General features: G+C 45.1%; 1 protein-coding gene across 1 annotated transcript in view; it reads right to left on the bottom strand.

Annotated features, from left to right (window-relative positions):
- The window catches only part of PLEKHH1 (pleckstrin homology, MyTH4 and FERM domain containing H1), a 53822-nt gene extending 40270 nt beyond the window's left edge, over positions 1–13552 (bottom strand). Inside the window, exons 1-3 of the mRNA XM_040601900.1 lie at positions 13331–13552; positions 7994–8169; positions 2269–2331 (exon numbers count right to left, since the gene is read on the bottom strand). Coding sequence (XP_040457834.1) covers positions 2269–2331; positions 7994–8134 — 204 coding nt within the window. The 5' untranslated portion in view covers positions 8135–8169; positions 13331–13552. The remainder of the gene's footprint in view (positions 1–2268; positions 2332–7993; positions 8170–13330) is intronic.
- Between the last annotated feature and the right edge of the window lie 6032 nt (positions 13553–19584).

Raw genomic sequence — 19584 nt, 5'->3', positions numbered from 1 at the left:
AAACCTGTGTCTCTTAATATTGCAGTGGTTTATAAGACTTCATTTCTGAAGGTGAATGGAATTCCATCAACTTAACTCAAACCTGCTAAATGCAGCATTTGATGATGGGAAAGCATCTGGCTCCAACACGTCCCAGAGACACAAAACCTGCAATGAAACCAACTCCAGATACCGTTCATTTGGCAGGAGTTTGGAACCAGGAAGGTAGAATACAGGCAATGATCTGAGCACTTCACAAAGTCTGTGCAACAGTTACTCATGCTCTGCTGAGCAGCCTACACTTCATACTTGTAGAAGCTGTGTTTTGTCCTCCTGTCTGCCTGCATTAGGCAGAGAAGCAAACTGCCTCTTCCTCATAACTGAATCAAAAAGGTAGGCACCCAACATCCGAGCCAGAAAACAAAGCCTGCTGAGTCGGATGTGTTTTCATTAGAGTTTAGGGTGATTATAGTAAAAAGAAATGGCCCCTCCCTTCTGTCTGATGCCCAAATGCTGACTCTGTACTAGAGGCTCAGAGAGGGGACTGCAAACATGTGATTCCCTTAATTGAGGTTGGCAGCTACAGGGAGCCCATTGAATTAACAAATCCAACCCCTCAGACTCCTGGAGAGAAAGATAACAAGGGATTTTGCACTTGATGTGGAGCCCTCATTTGTCAGCTGCTTCTCATTCACAGTGAATATACTTGTTAGTGGAAAGGAATGGTCCTACTCCTATGCTGTCACTTCTCCAGGCTGTCAGGCAGCAATGAAGTATTTCTCTAGGAACACTTACCTCTGGATATTGGTATGGCTGCTGGAATGGCAAACTTTGAGGGTTGCTAGTCTTTAGGACCTGCCAATGCACAGCTACAGAACTGCTGGTGGCAAGTTATTGAAGGCAACCCTCATTTTTCCTATACCCTCCCAGACAAGTTCTCCCTTTCTTGCCCATTCTCTGACCTGGATTTGACTTGCTCTCCATCTGCTCCCTTACCGTCATCACACCTTACCATATCATGGACACTCTATACCTAACATTGATGTGTCTGCTGGTATGAAGCCTCCTCCACTGGCCTATGGCAATAACCACATTTCCTGCTGGTGCTGTCACAGCGACAATGTTACCTTTGCCTGTCTTGGCTGCACATGGACTTACCACTCTCAAGAACAACTCTTTTTGACAAGCAGTTGCTGATCTAGCATAGAGATCATAGCACAGTGACTAGGCATAGCATCTTTCCTATATTTAAGCTGGTCAGAAAAAAAATCTTGATGTAATATCAAACTGGCATGGAATAGCACATTCTGCAGACAGAATACCTTACTAGGTACTTCAAATTCTTGATTCCTAGGCAGTATGTTCCCCAGTGCTTAGAACACTGCCTATTCAGCCCTTCACTACTGAAGTCATCTTTGACAGCCATTCTTGGCCATCATGCATGGCTTAGTTCTGTGCTTCAGTCTCCGACTCAATGCTCTGTCCTGCAGCTTTTGTCCAACTGGAGGGAGCTGGTTCACTTCAAACCTTCTCTTCAGCAGCAGTCTGCAGTGATGCAGAAGCTCAGATCACCTGGCCCTTACTGGCTCTTGTTTTTATAATACTCCTTACAGTGCAGACTGTACAACAGTCTGCTTCCCCAAAGTCTATTATTTGTAACCTGTTCACAAGCTGAAGTCTCTCCCTCCACCCTTCTCCATTATTGAAGAAGCACAGAAGGACTATCTTGGACAACATGCCTAATTTTTAGATGGTTACAGTAATGTGCAAGGAATCCAGCTCTTACTGTTTTTCTCCATGGGCTCCTAAGCCAGAACAGTAATTACTAAAATGAAAATCCAGAACAGCTGATAGGTTCTGCAGACACACACCCTTACTTCCTTCACAGAACTTTCTCTACTTGTAGATAAATCCTTACCAATACTCTTAAGCGTTTGTTTCCTGAGGACGTGCCAGACAGCTGTATCTCCATGCTTTAATCCTGAAGTACGATATCCCCTTACTTTGCCATAACCAAGCATGCCTACCCTGTATGAGGGGGTAAAGGCTGTGAAGCCGAAGTAAATATACAGTGCTGGTTTTCACTTAGGGTGGAACACATTTAGGTACCTGTTCATAGCTCAGGCTCAAAGCCTGGGAAGTAGACCAGAAAATCCATTCACCACTGTAAATCAGTATTTCCCTAACAAAGCACAGCACTGCAGAGAGCTGTCTGTATGCTAGACTAGAGGGAATTCAGAGTAAGTTACTGCTAGCTTGTACCAGAGCAATCATAAGAGAATCTCTTACCTGTTTCTCTGCTTCCTCAGCTCTTTGCTCTGCTTCTATCACTCTCTGTTCCAATTCCTGCATCTTCAGAGCCAGAAGAAAAGGAGGGGAAAGGGGGGAATAAAGAAGTAAAAGTTAATATCACCTGGAAAATCACCTGTTTTACTCAGGAATCTTTCATTTCTTGTACAGGTCTACAGATCTTTGGCATCTTTTGGGTTAACTGCACAGCTTTGACCAGGAGAAAAAGCCTTTGACCTTTTCCAGTCTTCTGCCCTACTTGGAATTTACCGGAACTGTTTTCTCATTAGTGTGCTTCACCATTTATTACACGGGTCAAGGGAATAGTCTCAAAGTCTTGACCCCATCTCCACAATTTACACACCATGGGCTGTCCCTGCAAGAAGCCTGTCTACAGTGTGCCATTCTTTCCTGGTTTTATTTCAGCCAGGATTCATTTACATTGGCAAGTAAAAATGAACACGTCTTGGAAAGCTCACAGCAGGTTCTTTATGATGCCACATAATAACCAACAAATACTTTTGCTTTGCCTTCAAAACCACCAGTCTCATAACTGACAAGATTAACAATGATCTTAATTTTCCTATGCTTCTTTTAATTTTAAAAAGCTTTGCAAACTGACCATTCTGTGATTCTTTATCTGAGTATTGCTGCTATTGAAGTCAAAGGACACTGACTAGAATTGTACTCTAAATGTACGTACATCACTTCATTCTCAGTACGTGGGATTCCTCTAACAACTTACAGTTAGAGCCAAGTCATCTTTTTTAAATAGCAACTAAAGATCTCATTCAATGTTTGCAAAGTTATCTTCTACCACCTGCCCTACTTTGACAAGTCTCAGATTTAAGCCCAGTAATATTAAGGCAGTGACACTAAGTTTCATCCGCTAAACTGCAAAATTTGAAGAATGCTTCAGAGTTTCCAGCGTTTACTTGTGTTTTACTAATGAAGGAACAACATAGAGGCAGCTTCAGAAGATTAAAAGAACCATGCTTCAAGCAGAAAAACTATAAGGGGAACTGAGCTTCTTTTCTCTCCAATGCATTACTGATTCTTGATAAAGCACTGGAGCCAAGTATCCAGGTTGATCACTATGAGGACCAAGCCAATACTTCTGAAAATGTGACTTACTCCTCTTAGGTGGATCACCCAGAATGGAGATGACAGCATTCCTGTGTTTCCATTTCCCTTCCTTCAGATGGCAACAAGACAACTCTCCTTTTTGTACATACACACTGATCATAAGAGCAAACTGTCACTTACTGACAAACATATCAGAAAGGTACATATATGTAGACACATCAAGGGTCATATAACTAAAAAAGCCACGCCATGACAAATTCAAACCATGACGATCAGGAAGTGCCATATTTAGCATGATACATCTCAGGTATGCTTTTTCAGTAGAGCAATCAAGGACAGCACAGCCTATGGAGCTTAATGTTCAAATCAAGGACACTTCTTTGGCAGAGGAACGGAGAGATGCCACAGAAAATTGCACAGCCAGCCAAAACTGCTCTGACCAAAGGACCTGATCTCTTAAGAGTTTTAGAGACTGAGATCAAGGCAATCTAACACTAACAGCAGTGGTCTGGGTTACCACATGAGCCTGTGTCCATTAGGAACAGTGATCTACCCATGCATTAATCTCTGGATAGTCATACCATAGACAGGTAGCAGCAAATTATAAGGGTGAAAGACAGATGCTAACTGGAGACATAATATACCTTGTGAAACAAAGGCTTTTTATGACCAGCTTCAGAATCAATGGCCTGTGCTAATTTCCTGATGAATTGACAGTGTCTACATTACCAGCACAGACTTTAGATGAACCTCTGAGCCTTTTCCCAAAGGCTATCTATCCTTTTAGACTAATAACTCAATCCTCCACAAGGTGGGCAGGCTCCATGGAAGATTCATGTTATTTTAAGAAGACAGCACTGTTCCAACTGAAAAACATGTCCCATGTGACTCATGACAGTTTGCTTCACATTGCTAGCAGTCCTGGATCCTGATCAGGACAGAGAATGTATGTTGGGATCATTCCTCATCGCCAAAAAGTTATGAAACTTCCTGTGCAAGCAAGGTGACCTGGCTAAGTTCCAGTTCAATCAACTACTTTTGTCACCCTAATCCCCTCTGTAGCCCTAAATGAACTTATACATTTCTTAACTTCCTGTACTACATTGCTGGGGTTGTCCTACTATGAACTGTTAAATAACTGCTGTGTTTCTCATGTACACAGAATGATTACTTCACCCATCCCCAGTGTCAGCTGTCTCACCGGAGTATGTTCAGATTTAATATGTCCATGCTTGTAAGGCTCTTTCCAGTCCTTCAATGAATTACTAATAATGCTTGATATCTACGTGGGTCCTTTCGTAAAAATGCTTTATACTTTGACAAATGCTACTAAGCAACTTGTCCCAGGTCACATAAAAAACTTAGTGACCAAGCCAAATTCAACTCTTCTCCCAAACATTAGCCCAGACAGCGTGTATGGAGAGAAACAAGCCCAGCTGTATAGCCATGCTTGCATGAGACAAAAGAGGCTTTTCCCAAATGGTCATTGTTTATTGAATTAAGACAGAAGCAGGTTAAAAGCTACCCAGATGGCCTTTCTAAATGCTGCAGAAGATCCTCCTATCAGCCATTCATTCACAGAGGCTTGCCCTCTCCTGATGGCTCAGAACATGCTAAATTGAGTGAAAAAAGTTCCTGCATGTCTCAGCCTCATTTTCCTCCTGTTGTTCCCTTCCAGAGCTCACTCCTAACCAGGTCAACTTGCTGCCAAGGCAACGGCTTGCTATGTCACTCACCAACAGAGGAGTATCTTTTTCTTTGTGCATGTACAAGAAAGTTAGAATGGAAACTGCCTGCTTCCCAAGAGACTAGATCCCTGCCACTGTCCACAAGGCAGGACCCAGGGGTCTCACACCCTCCAGGAGTCCAGCAGGATTGCAGAGCTTTGTCTTGGAGGCCAGGGGCTGAGGTCCTTCTGTCACAGTGACTCACAGCCAGGCTCTCCACAGCTTGGGTGGCACTGCTTAACAGCTGAGACTGGGCTACCAATGTGGAAGTTTACACCATGTGAACTAGGGCACTGGCAGTTAAACTGTTGGGTTTTAAATTCCTCATGTTCTGAACCGTGATCTAGATTATTCAATCTAAGCGGATTTTCAAAATCTGTAGTATTTAAACTGTTAGCGCACATTGTATTACTGATGCCAGGCATGAGTGGTTGGGCTGGGTTTTTTTGTGAGTTAAAACAATAGTATCTGCTTTAAAATTGAAAGGTTGGTTATAGAGACTAATTTAAGACTGGGGAATCAGGTTTTCAAGCCTTTCAATCAGTAGCTTCCAGACCTCTGAGACAACCTAGCTGGTGAGCAAGTATCACACCACTGTTAACATTGCTCTTCACTTTCACTGGCAAAACCGCCTTTTTTTTTTCCTGTTGCTGTAAACTGTATCAGAGGATCACCCCAGATGGGCAACACAGCTTCAAACTGAGCCCACTTCACATTTTTCAAGATCTTCTCCCCCACCCCCCCAAATGTTTTTTGGAAGTGCAGTACTCTCTCCAGTATGTCTGAATCTCTACATTCTCACAGATAGAACTATAAGAAAAAAAAATTAAATCACAAGTGCTATAAAATCCATGATAAAAATCCTTGGAGCTGGCATCACTATATACAAAGCATGCACTTCCTTCAGTTTAGCATCACTACCCATCTGAAGGGGAGAAGGATGCAGCATGGACAGGAGCCCCTGTTGCTGTGACTACTGGGGAGCCCTGTGGCAACAGGGAAGGAGGTAAGGAGGGTCTGTGATCAAGTAATTGCAGAGCATTTGGGAACCTGAGGCACAGAACACTTCCCAGCAGTAGTATTCAATGTGAGCATTGTGTGCTGAGCACCTGCTCTGGCATCTCAAGTCCACCTGCATCAGGACAGCCTGCCAGAGCTGCCCCACGGTCCCCAAGGCTCTCCCAACATGACATTCAGAGCAGGAATTGCAGACCTGCTAGCTCTTTGACCCTTCAAGTAAGCCTGGGACAGGGCTGTACAAGTAGTTACAGAGTAACCTGATCACTGAACCAAACTGCTCCTTATTCTTAACAAAGGGAACATCGCTTCGACAGAAAGGCTGGATTAATGGCAGTCAGGCCCTTTCCTTGAGAAACCCCTAAAGCAGATGAAAATTTCATTCTCTGCCACAGCCCACAAGCCTCCCCGAAGAGACAGTCAAAAGATTTGACAAGTCTGTTCTCCAAAAAGAAAGTCTGATAGGTGGGTTGTGGGTTTTTTGTTGTTTTTGTAGATGGGTAGTCAGGAAGTTTCTCAAAACAGAAGTTAATAAACCATGGGGCCACATATTCCGTAATGCAGCAAATGTGAAGTATTGCATGAGTACTGGTTAACTTTACCAGATCTGCACCACATCCATACTGTTGTGTTTGGGGTTTTTTTAATACAACGTCATCTAAATGGACTTCACAGCTGCTTCCAGTGTTTCCCAAGGTAAGTAATCACTAAGGTCCAACTCAGCAGCTATCTCAAAAAGATGAAGAGGGTGCTTAAAATCGCATGATTTCTTAAGATATGATGGCTAGAATGAATGTTGCATGCAGTATACAGCATCGGTGGAAACATAATTACAGTGAAAGCAAGGATGAAAATTGCTCCACTCTGAAGCAGATACCATTTGGATATTTTTACATCCAAAACCAACAAAGAAGAATATACACATAAGAGTTACATAATACAAAATGGAGCAAAAGTGAGTTTAGAACATATCTGTCATCAGGTACAGCTTAAAAGCATTTGGAGTAAACTGCAGCCAGTTGTAAAGATTTCAACTTCATTAGCAAACTGTGACTGAAAGAAACTGTTCTCACTTTCCAATAGTAACTGAATAGCTGAGCAATATTGGACTGGACTGTGAAAGCCACATTTTGAAACAAAGAAGGAACCCCACAGCAACCTACAAACTTAAATTTTATGCAAATTAGAGGTTAGTGAAAAAGCTTTAATTCAAATTGAAAACCAAGTCAATTGAAGGTAAATAAAACCACCAAAAATCCACACCATGATAGAAATACCCACCACCCTCAAATATTCACCAGTCCTTTCCCTTAGGATTGCAAACAAGTTCACTTAGTGCACTTGAAAGATTAGTAGGAGATGCCTCTAAACCCACAAATGCCAGACAAGTTTCTAACATGCAGATCTCAAAGTATCTTGGTCCTGCTCTTCAGCATCCCCAGAATACTTTGACTGGGTATGCAATGTTATGCACTACATGTACCCCTGTTCAGTCTTAACTTTACAGCATAATTTGCATTCCTGTAAGCTTTTCTATTGTCAGCCAGGTCCTGATCCTGCTTGCTGTTCTTATCCAAAATATCCATCTTTGCTCTACAGCTGCCTCAGTCACTTTAGATAACCAGAATCTTGCTGGTACAGTGTTTTCCAGTAGAGTCTGAATACCTGGTGATTTTCCAGTAAACAAGGCTAAATTCTTATTTTCACTAATGCCACTTTACACCACTGTCAGTCACATCTCTATATCTCAAGTGATAAGCACAGTGCAATGACGTGCTGTGATCAAGGAAGAGATCCTCACTGCAAGTAACAATTTCACTAGATAGCTTTGTGTTTAGGAACTTTTTGCTTTCGTGCCATAACTCAATACAAAGCAGAAGCCACCACTGTCTCACCTTCTCAGCTAACAGCTCTCTGATCTTGCTTGCCTGCAAACGGAATTTGAAGAGCTGAGACTCCAGTGCAAGGCATCGCTTTTGCCAGTCCGTACAGCTGCCACTCTCCACTGTGAGTTCTGCCATTGTGAAGTTAATCATCCATTTGGGATGTTGTCCAAGGTGCTCTAAAAATCCTACAAAAGAGAAGGAGAAAAAATACATATTTTAGACAGGCAAACCTTACACCCCTTATGCCTAGTCTTCTTTGGTCCATCTTACAGAAGTGGTAACAAAGGCCTTTTCTTTGGCAAAGAGAAAATGAAATGGTACTGTCCAGGTTATTGATACTGCTGTCTCCCAGAAGTCTCTTTTAATGGATAACAGATAAATATTCAAATAAACTTTTACCTTTAGAGTAAGTAAATAATTTACTAATGCATCACACTGTATATACTACAAACAGCCTTACTGCCATCCTTACAGCCTTGTTCAGCATCTACCTGTAGACTAGGAGTATTTTTACTCCTGCCCTCTTTGTACCAGCACAGCTCTAAACTCTCAAATCACTAAGACCTCTTAAATGTAACTCACGCCACGCCACACACCCGTTACTAACTTGGGCCACCAGTGCTTTATCTCATACAGACTGTGTTAAGAGGATGCAATGTACGAAGCAAGTGTTCCCAGCCGCTAACTACTTGATAGTCAGTCCACAATAAAAGTGGAAAAGTAGCTATACTACAGTATCTTAACAATCGCTCTGTTAAAACAAAGAGATCCCAGCCAGGAATAAACTAGGGCTGAAGACAAAACATGCGATAGGCTAAAGTCCTTGTAGACATCAGGAGATATACAAAACTCCACAAAGTGGAAACAGCTGTGGTTTTTAAAGTAGTTTTATTTTCTTACTCAATAACTATTTAAACATTTCAGATATCTTTTACAATGAAGACAAAGTATGTAAAATGTAGGTAATAAGTGTCCTTAATCAAATTCAGGCATTCATGAACACTCAAAAGAAGGTTTATAATACCAGCTCAGTGTGTGTAGTCCAGCAGCCAGCTGTATTACTCTACAATAACAAATGTTGTGCAAAGCTAGAACAGTTATTAGTTCATCAGCTTCATCAAAACACTGAAATCCATACTTAAAGGAACTTCTCACCCATTCACAGGCAAAATTTGCGCTTTTCTGAACTTGGACTAAAGTAACAGACCAAGACTTGGGAGAGAGCGGTGAAGTCATCCAGTCTCACCACCTTCACAACTGCCTTTGCACAGTGGGAAAGCTTAAAATGTTGCCCTAGTTTTACTCACCTGCCAGGACATCTGGCTCATATTTTGCATGTAAGAGACCTGAGATTCAAATTACCTTAAGTATACATAATAGTGTAAGTACACATAACACAGCTAACAACACTACCCAGCTATATCCCCGCTGTTATGAGTTAAGGAAGACACTTCTATACCCTTTAGCTACAAACATAACCTGCAAGTTATTTTATACACAGGTTGCTATGTTCAGTAACAGAAAGTTTTCCAAGCGGCAAGCTGCCTGCCCTTCCAGTGATATGTGAAATACTATCCCAGGTCAGAAGGTAGGTTTAAGTAAAACAAGGAAAAGGAACGCTCATGTCTGGTAATGCATCACTGAAAACACCCTGTGATAGGAAGAAAGACCAGTATCCTACAAGTAGCTTTACAGACATACAGAGGCCATCCTTTTCGACAGCCCAGTCCAGCACATGGATCTAATCTCTAGCCCTAGCTCCTTGCCAGGCATTTAGCCAGGTTACCTCTGACATACAACATTGTAGGGTTCCCCTCTAAGGTAGTGCTACCAGTCCTTTTTAAGCCAAAAGAGCACACGAAGTCATAGAAAGATCCTACACCACCCTAAATTTGTTTACAGCCAGCTCTGTTCTGGACATAGTAATTCAGGTCTCGGATGAAATTCTGTTGTCTTTCATACCAGGCAGAAAGAGATTTTAGTCTTTATTCATAGAGTTCAAGTCCAAAGAGGACACATGAAAGAATGGGATAAACCCTAATGGCACAAAGTAGAATGAATCTGATTTACCACACAGCTTATGCCACAGCAAAAGTAATTTCCTCAGACAGTCCATAATTTCTGGTTGAACTAGACTTCCTGTCCAGCACGGGGCATTTTAAGACCAGGATAGATGTCCTGAATCATTGTCCTGTTCCTTCTCACTGTAGACAACTGCATGATATAATCCCATTCATAAATTAACACAGCCCTTTCCCTAGAACCATGTAGGCAGTTTTGCTCCCACTATTCCTGTTGTTCTACCTCACCCCTCTAATGAGCTGCCTTCTAATTACCAGCATAAATATAATCATAACCAGCTTGCATCTGTTCATTCTTGTAGATTATTGCCCTTCAGCTTCGCTAGTTTTTTCCCTCCCTCATATTTACATCTTGGTATATTTATAGATATCAAAAGCTTCTCTTAAAAGACCTTATTATGCAAAGCTAGAGATAAGAGGCTCTTTTAGTCTCGTAAGAAAAGCTCACCACTCTCCCTCTGCACCTGTTTCAGCTTCAGCACACATCATACAAGAGAGTTAGGTTTCATCTTTCTTGCTCCCCTTCATAGATATGGGTGACCACAACTGCACCTGAAAGGCAGCATGCAGCCTCACCAAAGCTTTGTGTAAAGGCATTTAGTACTTTCCACTCTCCTGGGGAACCGCACCTCACCTGATTGCATCTGCTTTTTTTTACAACCACATTATACTCGTGGGCAACTTTCACAGACAAGCCAACGCAACTGGAGCAGAGGAATCTCAGCTGCCTTCACCAGTGCCAGACAGGGGGCCCATTACAACGATACTGGAACAGATTAATAAAGTACAGGTCTGTGCCAAATCTCCACAAGATGAAGAATCTCTGTACTACAGGCCATTGTAAATTTTAACAGGCCCATGGTTGCCCTGTGATCGATTAGTATATCCAGATCTTTTCCTCCTCTGCTGTTTCTAAGTAGGGCTCTCCTAGGTTTCGTACCCACTTTATTACTACTTCTAATGTGCAGTTTTACTTTGTGTCATTAATCTCATCCTTACTAATCCCCTGGGTCAGCCAGCTCTCCCAGTAAGATACCTACCTTCTAACAGCCCCTGGTTCAGCACAGTGTTGTCACATTCTCTTTTGTCATTTCTTTGTCTTATAAATCTTCTATTAATCCCCATCTCCTCTACTTAAGCTAGTAACTTCCCCATGTGGCATCACATTAAATGATTTCTGAAGACCAGAGATTAGATTTACAGCTTTTCCTCTCTTTAGCTAAAACCTTACCCTTTTTCACGGAACAATACTGTATCAAACTGTCTCACATTTACCCTAACTTAGGACTTCGAATTTATTCTGAATTCTCATTTACTGTTAAATGCATCATTCCTTCTCCCTCACTCTCCTGAATGTAAGCAGTTTATTTTTACTTTATGAATTACAATATCAACTTTATTTTGACAGACTTTAAATCCTTGCTACTGGACCTGCCATTTCACATGCCTTTTTGTGTAATTCTTAACCATCTTAATCCACTAAGTACTTTGATTCCCCCCCACCCCACCCCCAATATTGGTCCTTTCCATAACAGATAAATAGCTTATACTGTTATATGAACCATATTTATATAGTTAGACAGAAGTGGTCCTTTTTTCCCCCTTTTGGCATATTAAGAAGTTGGGGATCAGATACTTTCAGATGAAGTATTCTTACTTTAAGAACTTGGTAAACAGGAGGCAGACACTTTGTTCAACCAAGCTGAGATTTTTCAAAACTTCATTCTTAAATGCATACAGACTCTTCTTAAAGAGTAGCTTGATTTTCAGTGTTAAGTATCAAACAACTTCCAGTGAAGTTAATGGGAGCTACAGACTCCTTAGAACTTAAGTCAGGGAAAGATGACTGAACCAGCTGCTAAATGCGGAGACGAGACCTCTAGTTTTTACTGTATCTGTAGGTTTTGCCTCTAGTTTTTACTACATCTGTAGGTTTTGATCGACATCAGAGACAGTTCTGACAGTAAATGTTATATCCAAAATAAATAAGAATGTATTTACTTGAAGTGCCCATATCCAATTGTAGTTCTGGTAAAGATAAAATTTACATCAGAATGTCATGGGGTTTTGGAGGGGGTTTAGACCAGAATAAGCCAATGTCCCAGATATTGGCAGATCCAGGCTGGAATTCACAACACTTCAGAGACCTCATGTATTTCCACCTGAAAAGCCTTCTGAGAGTAAAAAACAATTAATCAATGTGAAGACTTTCAGGTGCAGGTATAAATGCAAGTGTTTGCAGCTTTGTTCACTCAGTGCAAATGAGTGAAACATTATTTCTGTATCTCAAACAAGAGCATCTCCTCAGCTCAGGAATCGTTTTACCCAGGCTGTTACAGGGGATTCAGTCCGCACAGGAGTGCAGCTCTTAGCAACTGCCAGTAAAATGCACCAGACCCCTCCTGAACACCAGAGCTGAATACTGGTCTGACTTCTTACAACCATCTTACTACAAAAGGAATCAGTAGAAATGTAATAAAGGTAACATGTGAAGGAAGTGGGATTTCTGCCCATGTCACTGCATCAACACCAAGAGGGTCACCAGTACGGGCAATGGACAAAACTCCATGTGGAAACCCCAGACTATTAATCAACTCCTTGCCCAAAGTCACCCAGTTTTCCACTCCATAAACAGTTTCACCCCTCAGCTTTTTAACCCAGAGGCCGCTGGAGTCGTCCAGCCACACAGTCATTTCTCGTTCATGAGCGCGGCCTGGCACGTGCACGGCACGGGGAGGGGGACAGGGGGCAGAAATAACGTGACAAGCTGTGGGAAGGGCAAGGTTTGATGGGGGTCGGGGGGTGGTAAAAGAACTGTCCCTCCACATCAGCGCGGGTGGCACGGCCGGCGGAGGCGCCCGAAGGCGGGAAGCGCGCCCCTGGGCTTGCCACTGCCCCTCACACCCGCGGGCGAACCGGGGGCACGGAAGGGACCGCGGGCTGCAGCTTCCCCCTCGCCCGGCCGTTCCTCCCCCCACCTCCTCCGTGCAGCTTCAGGGACCGAAGCCCCACACCCGAAGACCAAGCTATTTATTTCAGCCAGCGAGACTCAATTAACAGATGACACCGCATCACCCTCACAACGCTCCCGTCGGTCCCCGGACCGCCGCCTCGAAGAAAGTCAAGGCGGGGAGAAGGGCTACGATAGCCAGCCCCGCACAAACCCGCCCTCCGCAGCCCCCCACCGTCCCCTGCCCACCGGCAGACACGTCCCCCGGCAGCCAGGAGGGGACCCGGGCCGCGGAGCGCCGCCCCGCCCGCTCACCTTGGCCGACGCGGGGGTCTCGCCCCGCCGGAGCAGGGCGGTGACAGGCGCAGCCGGCGGCGTCCGGCGGCTCCGGACCCCGTGCGGCCGCGGGGTGCCGGCCCGTGAGGCGGGCGGCTGCGCGGCGCCGGCTGGCAGGCAGGCAGGTGCCCGGTGCCGCTCCTGTCCCATTCAGCACTTTTCCATTCTCCCAGCGCTCTCCTTCGAGCGGGAGAGCCCGGCTCAAATATCAGAGCCGGCCCTCCCGAGGAGCGCAGGAACTGACATCACCCGCCCCGGGCTCTTAACCCCTTCCCGGCCTCGGCGGCGAGGCAGGTGGGGCGGGCAGCGCTGCCCCGGGTGCTGGGGCGGCCGGCGGGGCGAGGAGCTACTGCTGCGCTGTGCCCCTGGCGGGGACATCCGCCTCCCCACCCGCTCTGCAGGCCCAGGGGCTTCTACTAAGGCCGGGGTTGCGGAGAACGGGCCGGGGCTGCCGGGGCGTCCCGGGCCGGGCTCCCTGCGGCCGCCCGGCGCGCCTGCCCGCTGCTCCCTCAAACCGGGAGCGCTGCGGCTCCCCCTGCGCCGGGCAGCCATCTTGTGCCAGGTGCCTTCGGGCAAACGCCGGTCGGCGCCGGAGGCCCCCGCTGGGCAGAGCTGCTGGCGGCTGCAGGCTTCTTCCTCGGGCCTGCCCAACCGGCAGGTGCTGGTGTCGGGCCCTTGTCTCCTGAGATCCCCCTTGCAGCCATCTCCCAACCTTCGGAGCCAATGTTCCCAAACCGCCCCCAGCCCTGAGGCGCGGCGGTGGTTTTTGGGAGCAGCCAGGCAGGGAGCTGGCCCTCGCTGCGCCATGCAGCCCTCACCTCCCGCCACAGCCCTGAGGGGCCGGTGGAGCGACAGAGCCTCCCCTGGAGCACCCCTCACTGGTTGTAGACAGCCCCAGGGCGTGGGGTTGGTGCCATCTTAGAGATGAAAACCAAACTGGTGTAATGATGGCTCTCCTGACCAGAGGACACCATCCTGCCCCACATACTTGGGCCATCTCTCACACAAAATGGCTCAAACAAGCAGGTCTGAGGCTTTGAGCATTCCTAATGATAGCTGCCAGCACACAACTTATTTTATTCAGGAACAGGGCCACCACTTACTGAGCTACTTTACATGCAGCAATATGAATATATATTGACTTACATGAATATATATTACCTGTGTTACTCGGAGCTGACACTTAAGGAGGGTGGCAGCCAGGAGCAAGTGTGCACACAGCTGTCCCTGGCTGGCTGAGCCGACGCTACGGCCCTTGGTACTGAGCAGACCAGGGCAGGCACATGGAAGCAAAAGAGGCCAGAGACAGAATGGGGCTGCACGACCGAATGCTCCCAGGGCTTTGGGCCTCAGATCAGTGTGTTTCAAAGCAAGAGTCACTCTGGTTCAGGTTTAGCAACTGCATGTTAGTTACTCCATCATCAGGCACATTACTTCCGTCAGAGATACTGTAAAAATTTGCCTGAGAGGCTCTCCTTAGTGGGGATAACGACAGTCATGCTGACATGTATCTCCCTGGCCGGTTTGCATGTGCCTTTCACATGGCCTGCTTTGCCACCATGAAAGGTGGGCTCATCTCTTCAAGAAAGTGAGTGTGGCTTGCTGGGAAAGAGCAGCACCAAAAAGGCGATGTCTTGAGTGATTATGAGAGAGCCATGAATGCTCTGAAACTGTGCTTTGGCTCTTCTGTTGAGACTACCCACGAAAATGGGGCAGTCTGAAATAAACAGGTTCGCAACAATCTACGGAGAAAGCAGGCAGAAGAACTGAACAAAATTATCTCCTAGTACTGCAAGCAACACAGTTAAACAAGATCTGAAGTGTGGTTATCTGGCTCACAGATATCGCCTGGTCCGAGACCTGCTGTTTATTAAACTTTTGTTGTAAACTCTTTCCTCACATTGATAGTGTACTTTCACTGGTGTCTTGGCAGAGAAACAATGGGTAGCAAATCACTTACTATGCACATATAAAAAGACAGATGTTATTAAGTCGTTAAAAGATAGAAATATAACTAAAAACAGAAGGTCAAGATTTGGACACTAGAGTGACTAAAGGTAGACTCTGAAATCTATACCTCATTATCCGAATAAGTAGTCAGACTTCCAAAGATGCTGTGGACCTTGCAGTTCCCTAAAGTTTGTTTCACTTCAGATTTCTCATCCGTTTCCAATTCCATGGGAATTTGGCTGAATTAAGCTGCCTGTTCCTTTCTAGCTGAAAGACAAAGCATGCAATGCAGAGCTGGTTCAAGCAGAGAGCAGGATAGCACTACACAGAAATGGCCAGAACTCCAAGGGGAGACAGGCTAAAAACTGAAAAGAAACAGGTACCTGGTGAGGAGCTCTCCCATTTGGCCAGCCAAGCAGGGACGGGCAGGGATACAGGCAGAGATGGAGCTGGCTGTTGGGACAATGTCACCCAAAGAAATTTCTCCGGCAGTTCCCAGTGGAGGAGACTCCAGTTGCCTACAATCTTTCAGATTGTTGCTTAAAGATTGTAAATTGTGTGTGAGCCTATATTAATCATTACTCCCAATGATAATATAGGAATTGTAATAAATAACCAGAACCAACACGATCTGTGGCTCCCTATAGGTATTTCAGGAAGCGAAAGGTAGCTTCATGCTTTAGAGAGTCCCCTTCTGAACTGAGGCTGGCCAAAGACAAAAAGGGAAAAGGAGCTTCATGCTCCCCATCCTATTCTTGACTCCTTTCAGTCACGGCATGTGACCACAAATTCTTAATTTGAGTTTTATGAGGGATTTTTATTCTTCCTTTAAGGGCACTAGTCAAGTTCTCTCATTTGCACCAGCAAAGCCAACAGGACTTGTATCAGTAACTGAAATGTCAGTCTGGCCCAGTGTTTTTCCCAGGCAATGAAGCTTGACTGCCAGGACATTCCTCAGCCACTGAACTTTATACAAAGTACCTCCCCACACACCTTGCTTTAACCCCTGGAGGCCCAGAACCACATCAGCACTCATACAATTATGTGCTGCCATTTCTTTCACGCAATTATTCTACAAAGCTGTGTCTCCTTATGCCTTCTGTCACTCCTGTTAAATTATCTGACAAAATTATTATTAAAAAAAAAATAATGAAAACGTGGCTTCCATTAAATATTGAAAATAGAAAAACATTTTTTACTTCAGAGGGAGAAAGTTGTAAAAACAGCCAGTAGTTTCTCACAGTTCCCAAGTGATTTCCCTTGACGGTTATCTTTAATATGTCCGATGGAGTACTCTGTCAGTTCTTTACAATTTGTAGACAGATTATACAGCAAAAAATAAAATTTACTAGAAACAGCAAATATCTTATTGACAAAACAAACTCTCTGGCAGATCCCAGAGAAGTAGCTTGGCACTGCTAGACTATCGTTATCACAACGCAAGCACAGGCTGCTTTGTTAAGAGCACCGTATCTAAGATACCTACATAGAAGGACAAAAAGATAAATGAGAACAAGGTGTCATAAGATAAGAGCAGGAGAAACTCTTTCTCTAGCAAGAAAAGTTGTCATATTTCTGCAGGTGGGAGAGACCATTACATTCCAGACATAGTGCTGCTGAAAACTTACCAAAGGGGCAAGGACACCAGCCAGACCAAGTCCACATGTCAGAACCCCACTGAAGGCTCAATCCTATGTGGGAAAAAGCTTGCACAAAACCAAGACAGTACCTTGAAACACCTGTTTGAGGTACTTTTCTTTATCCACAGGTAACTTTGGTTTCATATCGTAGTTCTCCAAATTCCACCTATGTTAGAGGCTTAAAGATGTTGAAAATGGCCTTTGTGTCTAGCTCCCTTATTCTGTTTCTCCTGGGCTTGCACTGTGCTGACAGACACAACACAGACCTGCAACCCCCTGCCTTGCTTCTCTTCTAATCAGCAATGACAAATTAATGCAGTGGAAAATGAGAGACTGGCAGCTGTGGATCACCTCACTGCATAAACCAGTTGCTCGTGGGAGGACCCAGTGGGAGGGCCAGGAAACCATTGCCCTCCAGTACTTCGTCAGCTGGTTTTGGTCATGTATGGTCATCTTGTCAGACTTCACATGCAGGACATAAAAACTTGTGTGTACTATTCAAGCCAGAACTTGAGCAAAACAGTATGTTTTGTATTGCCAGTCTTGACTGGCACAGAGCAAAACAATGGAGAATTCCCCTTTTCCTTAGGGAGTCATCCCAGGGGTGACTTCAGTGTTATTCTCAGTATTAATATCTCACACCTTGTTTCATCTCTGGATTTCTCCAGCGTCAGCTTCCAAGTACCGGATTGCATTAGGTCTTTTTCTGCTAGATTAAGAAGCCATCAACTACCATTAAAGTAGTCTGTGATGGAAAACTTTCTCTTCTACAAAATAGACAGATTTAACATCTCTCACAATAATTAATGCTTTCTAGTGCTTTTATTCTCATAGGTTTATCTAGATCATAGATTAGACAACTGGATCTTAAAAAGTAATTTTGGGGTTGTTATCAGCATGCTTGCATGTGCCTGATAAATTTCTGCTCCAGAGGGGAGAAGAAAGGAGGATGGCATGTGGGAGTCTTCAGACTGAGGAGAAGGAAAACAGTCCTTGGAAGTGATTTCTTTTGTGTGGTCTTCCTGTGTCTGGCATTGGCTGGTATGCAGTCTGTAAGGCTCCTACATACCACAGCATGCTCTGAATCTTTTTCTGAGTCCATAGACTACAGTGGTAACGGCTGTGCAAGTGATGCCGTACATGATGTATCTCTCAGGTAAACTGTATCAAACCCAGATGCTGCAACTATACAGACAGAGCTGGCTCAACAACACTTGCAAAACTGAATGTTGCTGACCCGAGGATGACGGGCCTGGCTGTTCCCTCTGAGAAAAAGAAAGCATAGAAAGAGGCAGGGTGGACCTGGGGCAAGGTCCACCTGGAAGGACTCAATCAGGGAGAGTCCTGGAGAGCTGGACCTGCTGGTCCTGCAGTCCCAGTGATGTGAGGGATGGCCACATTTCTGCTGCTGCAAGGGGGAGTCCATATCCCTCAACCCCTGCTTGAATGGCAGCAGCAGGTCTGGCCTCCCAGGAGTGTAGCTCAGGCAAAGTATGCAGCAGCCTACGGTCATTTTGCTTGCCCGAGTTTCGTGTGAAATGCCAGGCAAATACCTATTTACCGAGCTGGTTCTGGAAGCACAATGCAAAAAGCTGCACCAGGGAAAGAGACCCACACCATGTGGGGAGCAGGGAACAGATTATAGATTACTGGCTTGAATTCAAGCCAAGTAATAGAAGTAAAAACCTACTACTCTCTGACAAGCAGCAACAGTGACAGCTATATAGATGGACTGGTCATCTCAAACCAGTTCTTAAACATCAGCTGAGGGACACATTTACTAGGAGTGAGGCTGAGGAGGCAATAGTGTATGCTTCAGGTCACCAGAGGAACTCCATGGTATGGCACAGACCTCTGTTACTGCTACTGTTGATTATAATTCTGCATCCACCCACCACTTCAAACAGCTTCTCAGCAAAAAACCTCAGACCACAAGGAGTCATGGGGAGTGAACTCATGTCTGATCCCCATTAGAGCTGTGTAAAGAGTTGTTGGATGGGAGAAATTTGGGTGGGTCAGGAGAAGGGGTTCTCCTTGTCCCTGCTGCATCCCTATGGCAGAGCTGGGTGGAAATTCCATTTCCAGAATTGTTAAATCAACACTTTCAGTAAAGACCAAAGTAGGTCCCAGCATGCCCTCTGTTTGGGTGCTGATCTGAGAACTTCAGCATGGGCACCTGGGGCAGCTCTGTGGACAGAGCAGGAGAGGCTGCACAAAACACCGTGCTCTCATGGAGGATCCCTGCCTCTCCACAGCTGGTGGGGTGGCCTGAACTGGCTGGGAGTGGGGGAGAGAAGACACTAGTAAGAGATGGGGCTAATCTCTGGGAAGGGTTTTGGCTGCCTTCCCAGTCTTGCACTGAAGTCATGCCTACAGCTGCCAGATGTCTGGATGGGGTGTGGAGAAGAACATGGATCCCTGCTGTGGGACTCCTACTCGCAGAGCCCCCATTGCTGGAGCCAGCAGGTAGGCTGTCCTCCATGGGAGTGCAGGAGGGAGGCTACGTTAGCTGGAGAGGTTTTTGGCTCCTTTCCTAGTCTCACACCAGAGCCAGGCACACAGCTCCCAGATGTTTGTGATCTCTGCTCTGGGAGCTCTCAGGCTTGTCAAGGCATTGCTTAAAGGAAGGAATTATTTCACTCC

This window comes from Falco naumanni, chromosome 7, assembly GCF_017639655.2.
Source record: "Falco naumanni isolate bFalNau1 chromosome 7, bFalNau1.pat, whole genome shotgun sequence".
Classification (NCBI taxonomy): Eukaryota; Metazoa; Chordata; class Aves; order Falconiformes; family Falconidae; genus Falco; species Falco naumanni.
The sequence above is the reverse complement of the archived record's forward strand: the minus strand, read 5'-3'. Positions and strand labels throughout refer to the sequence as shown.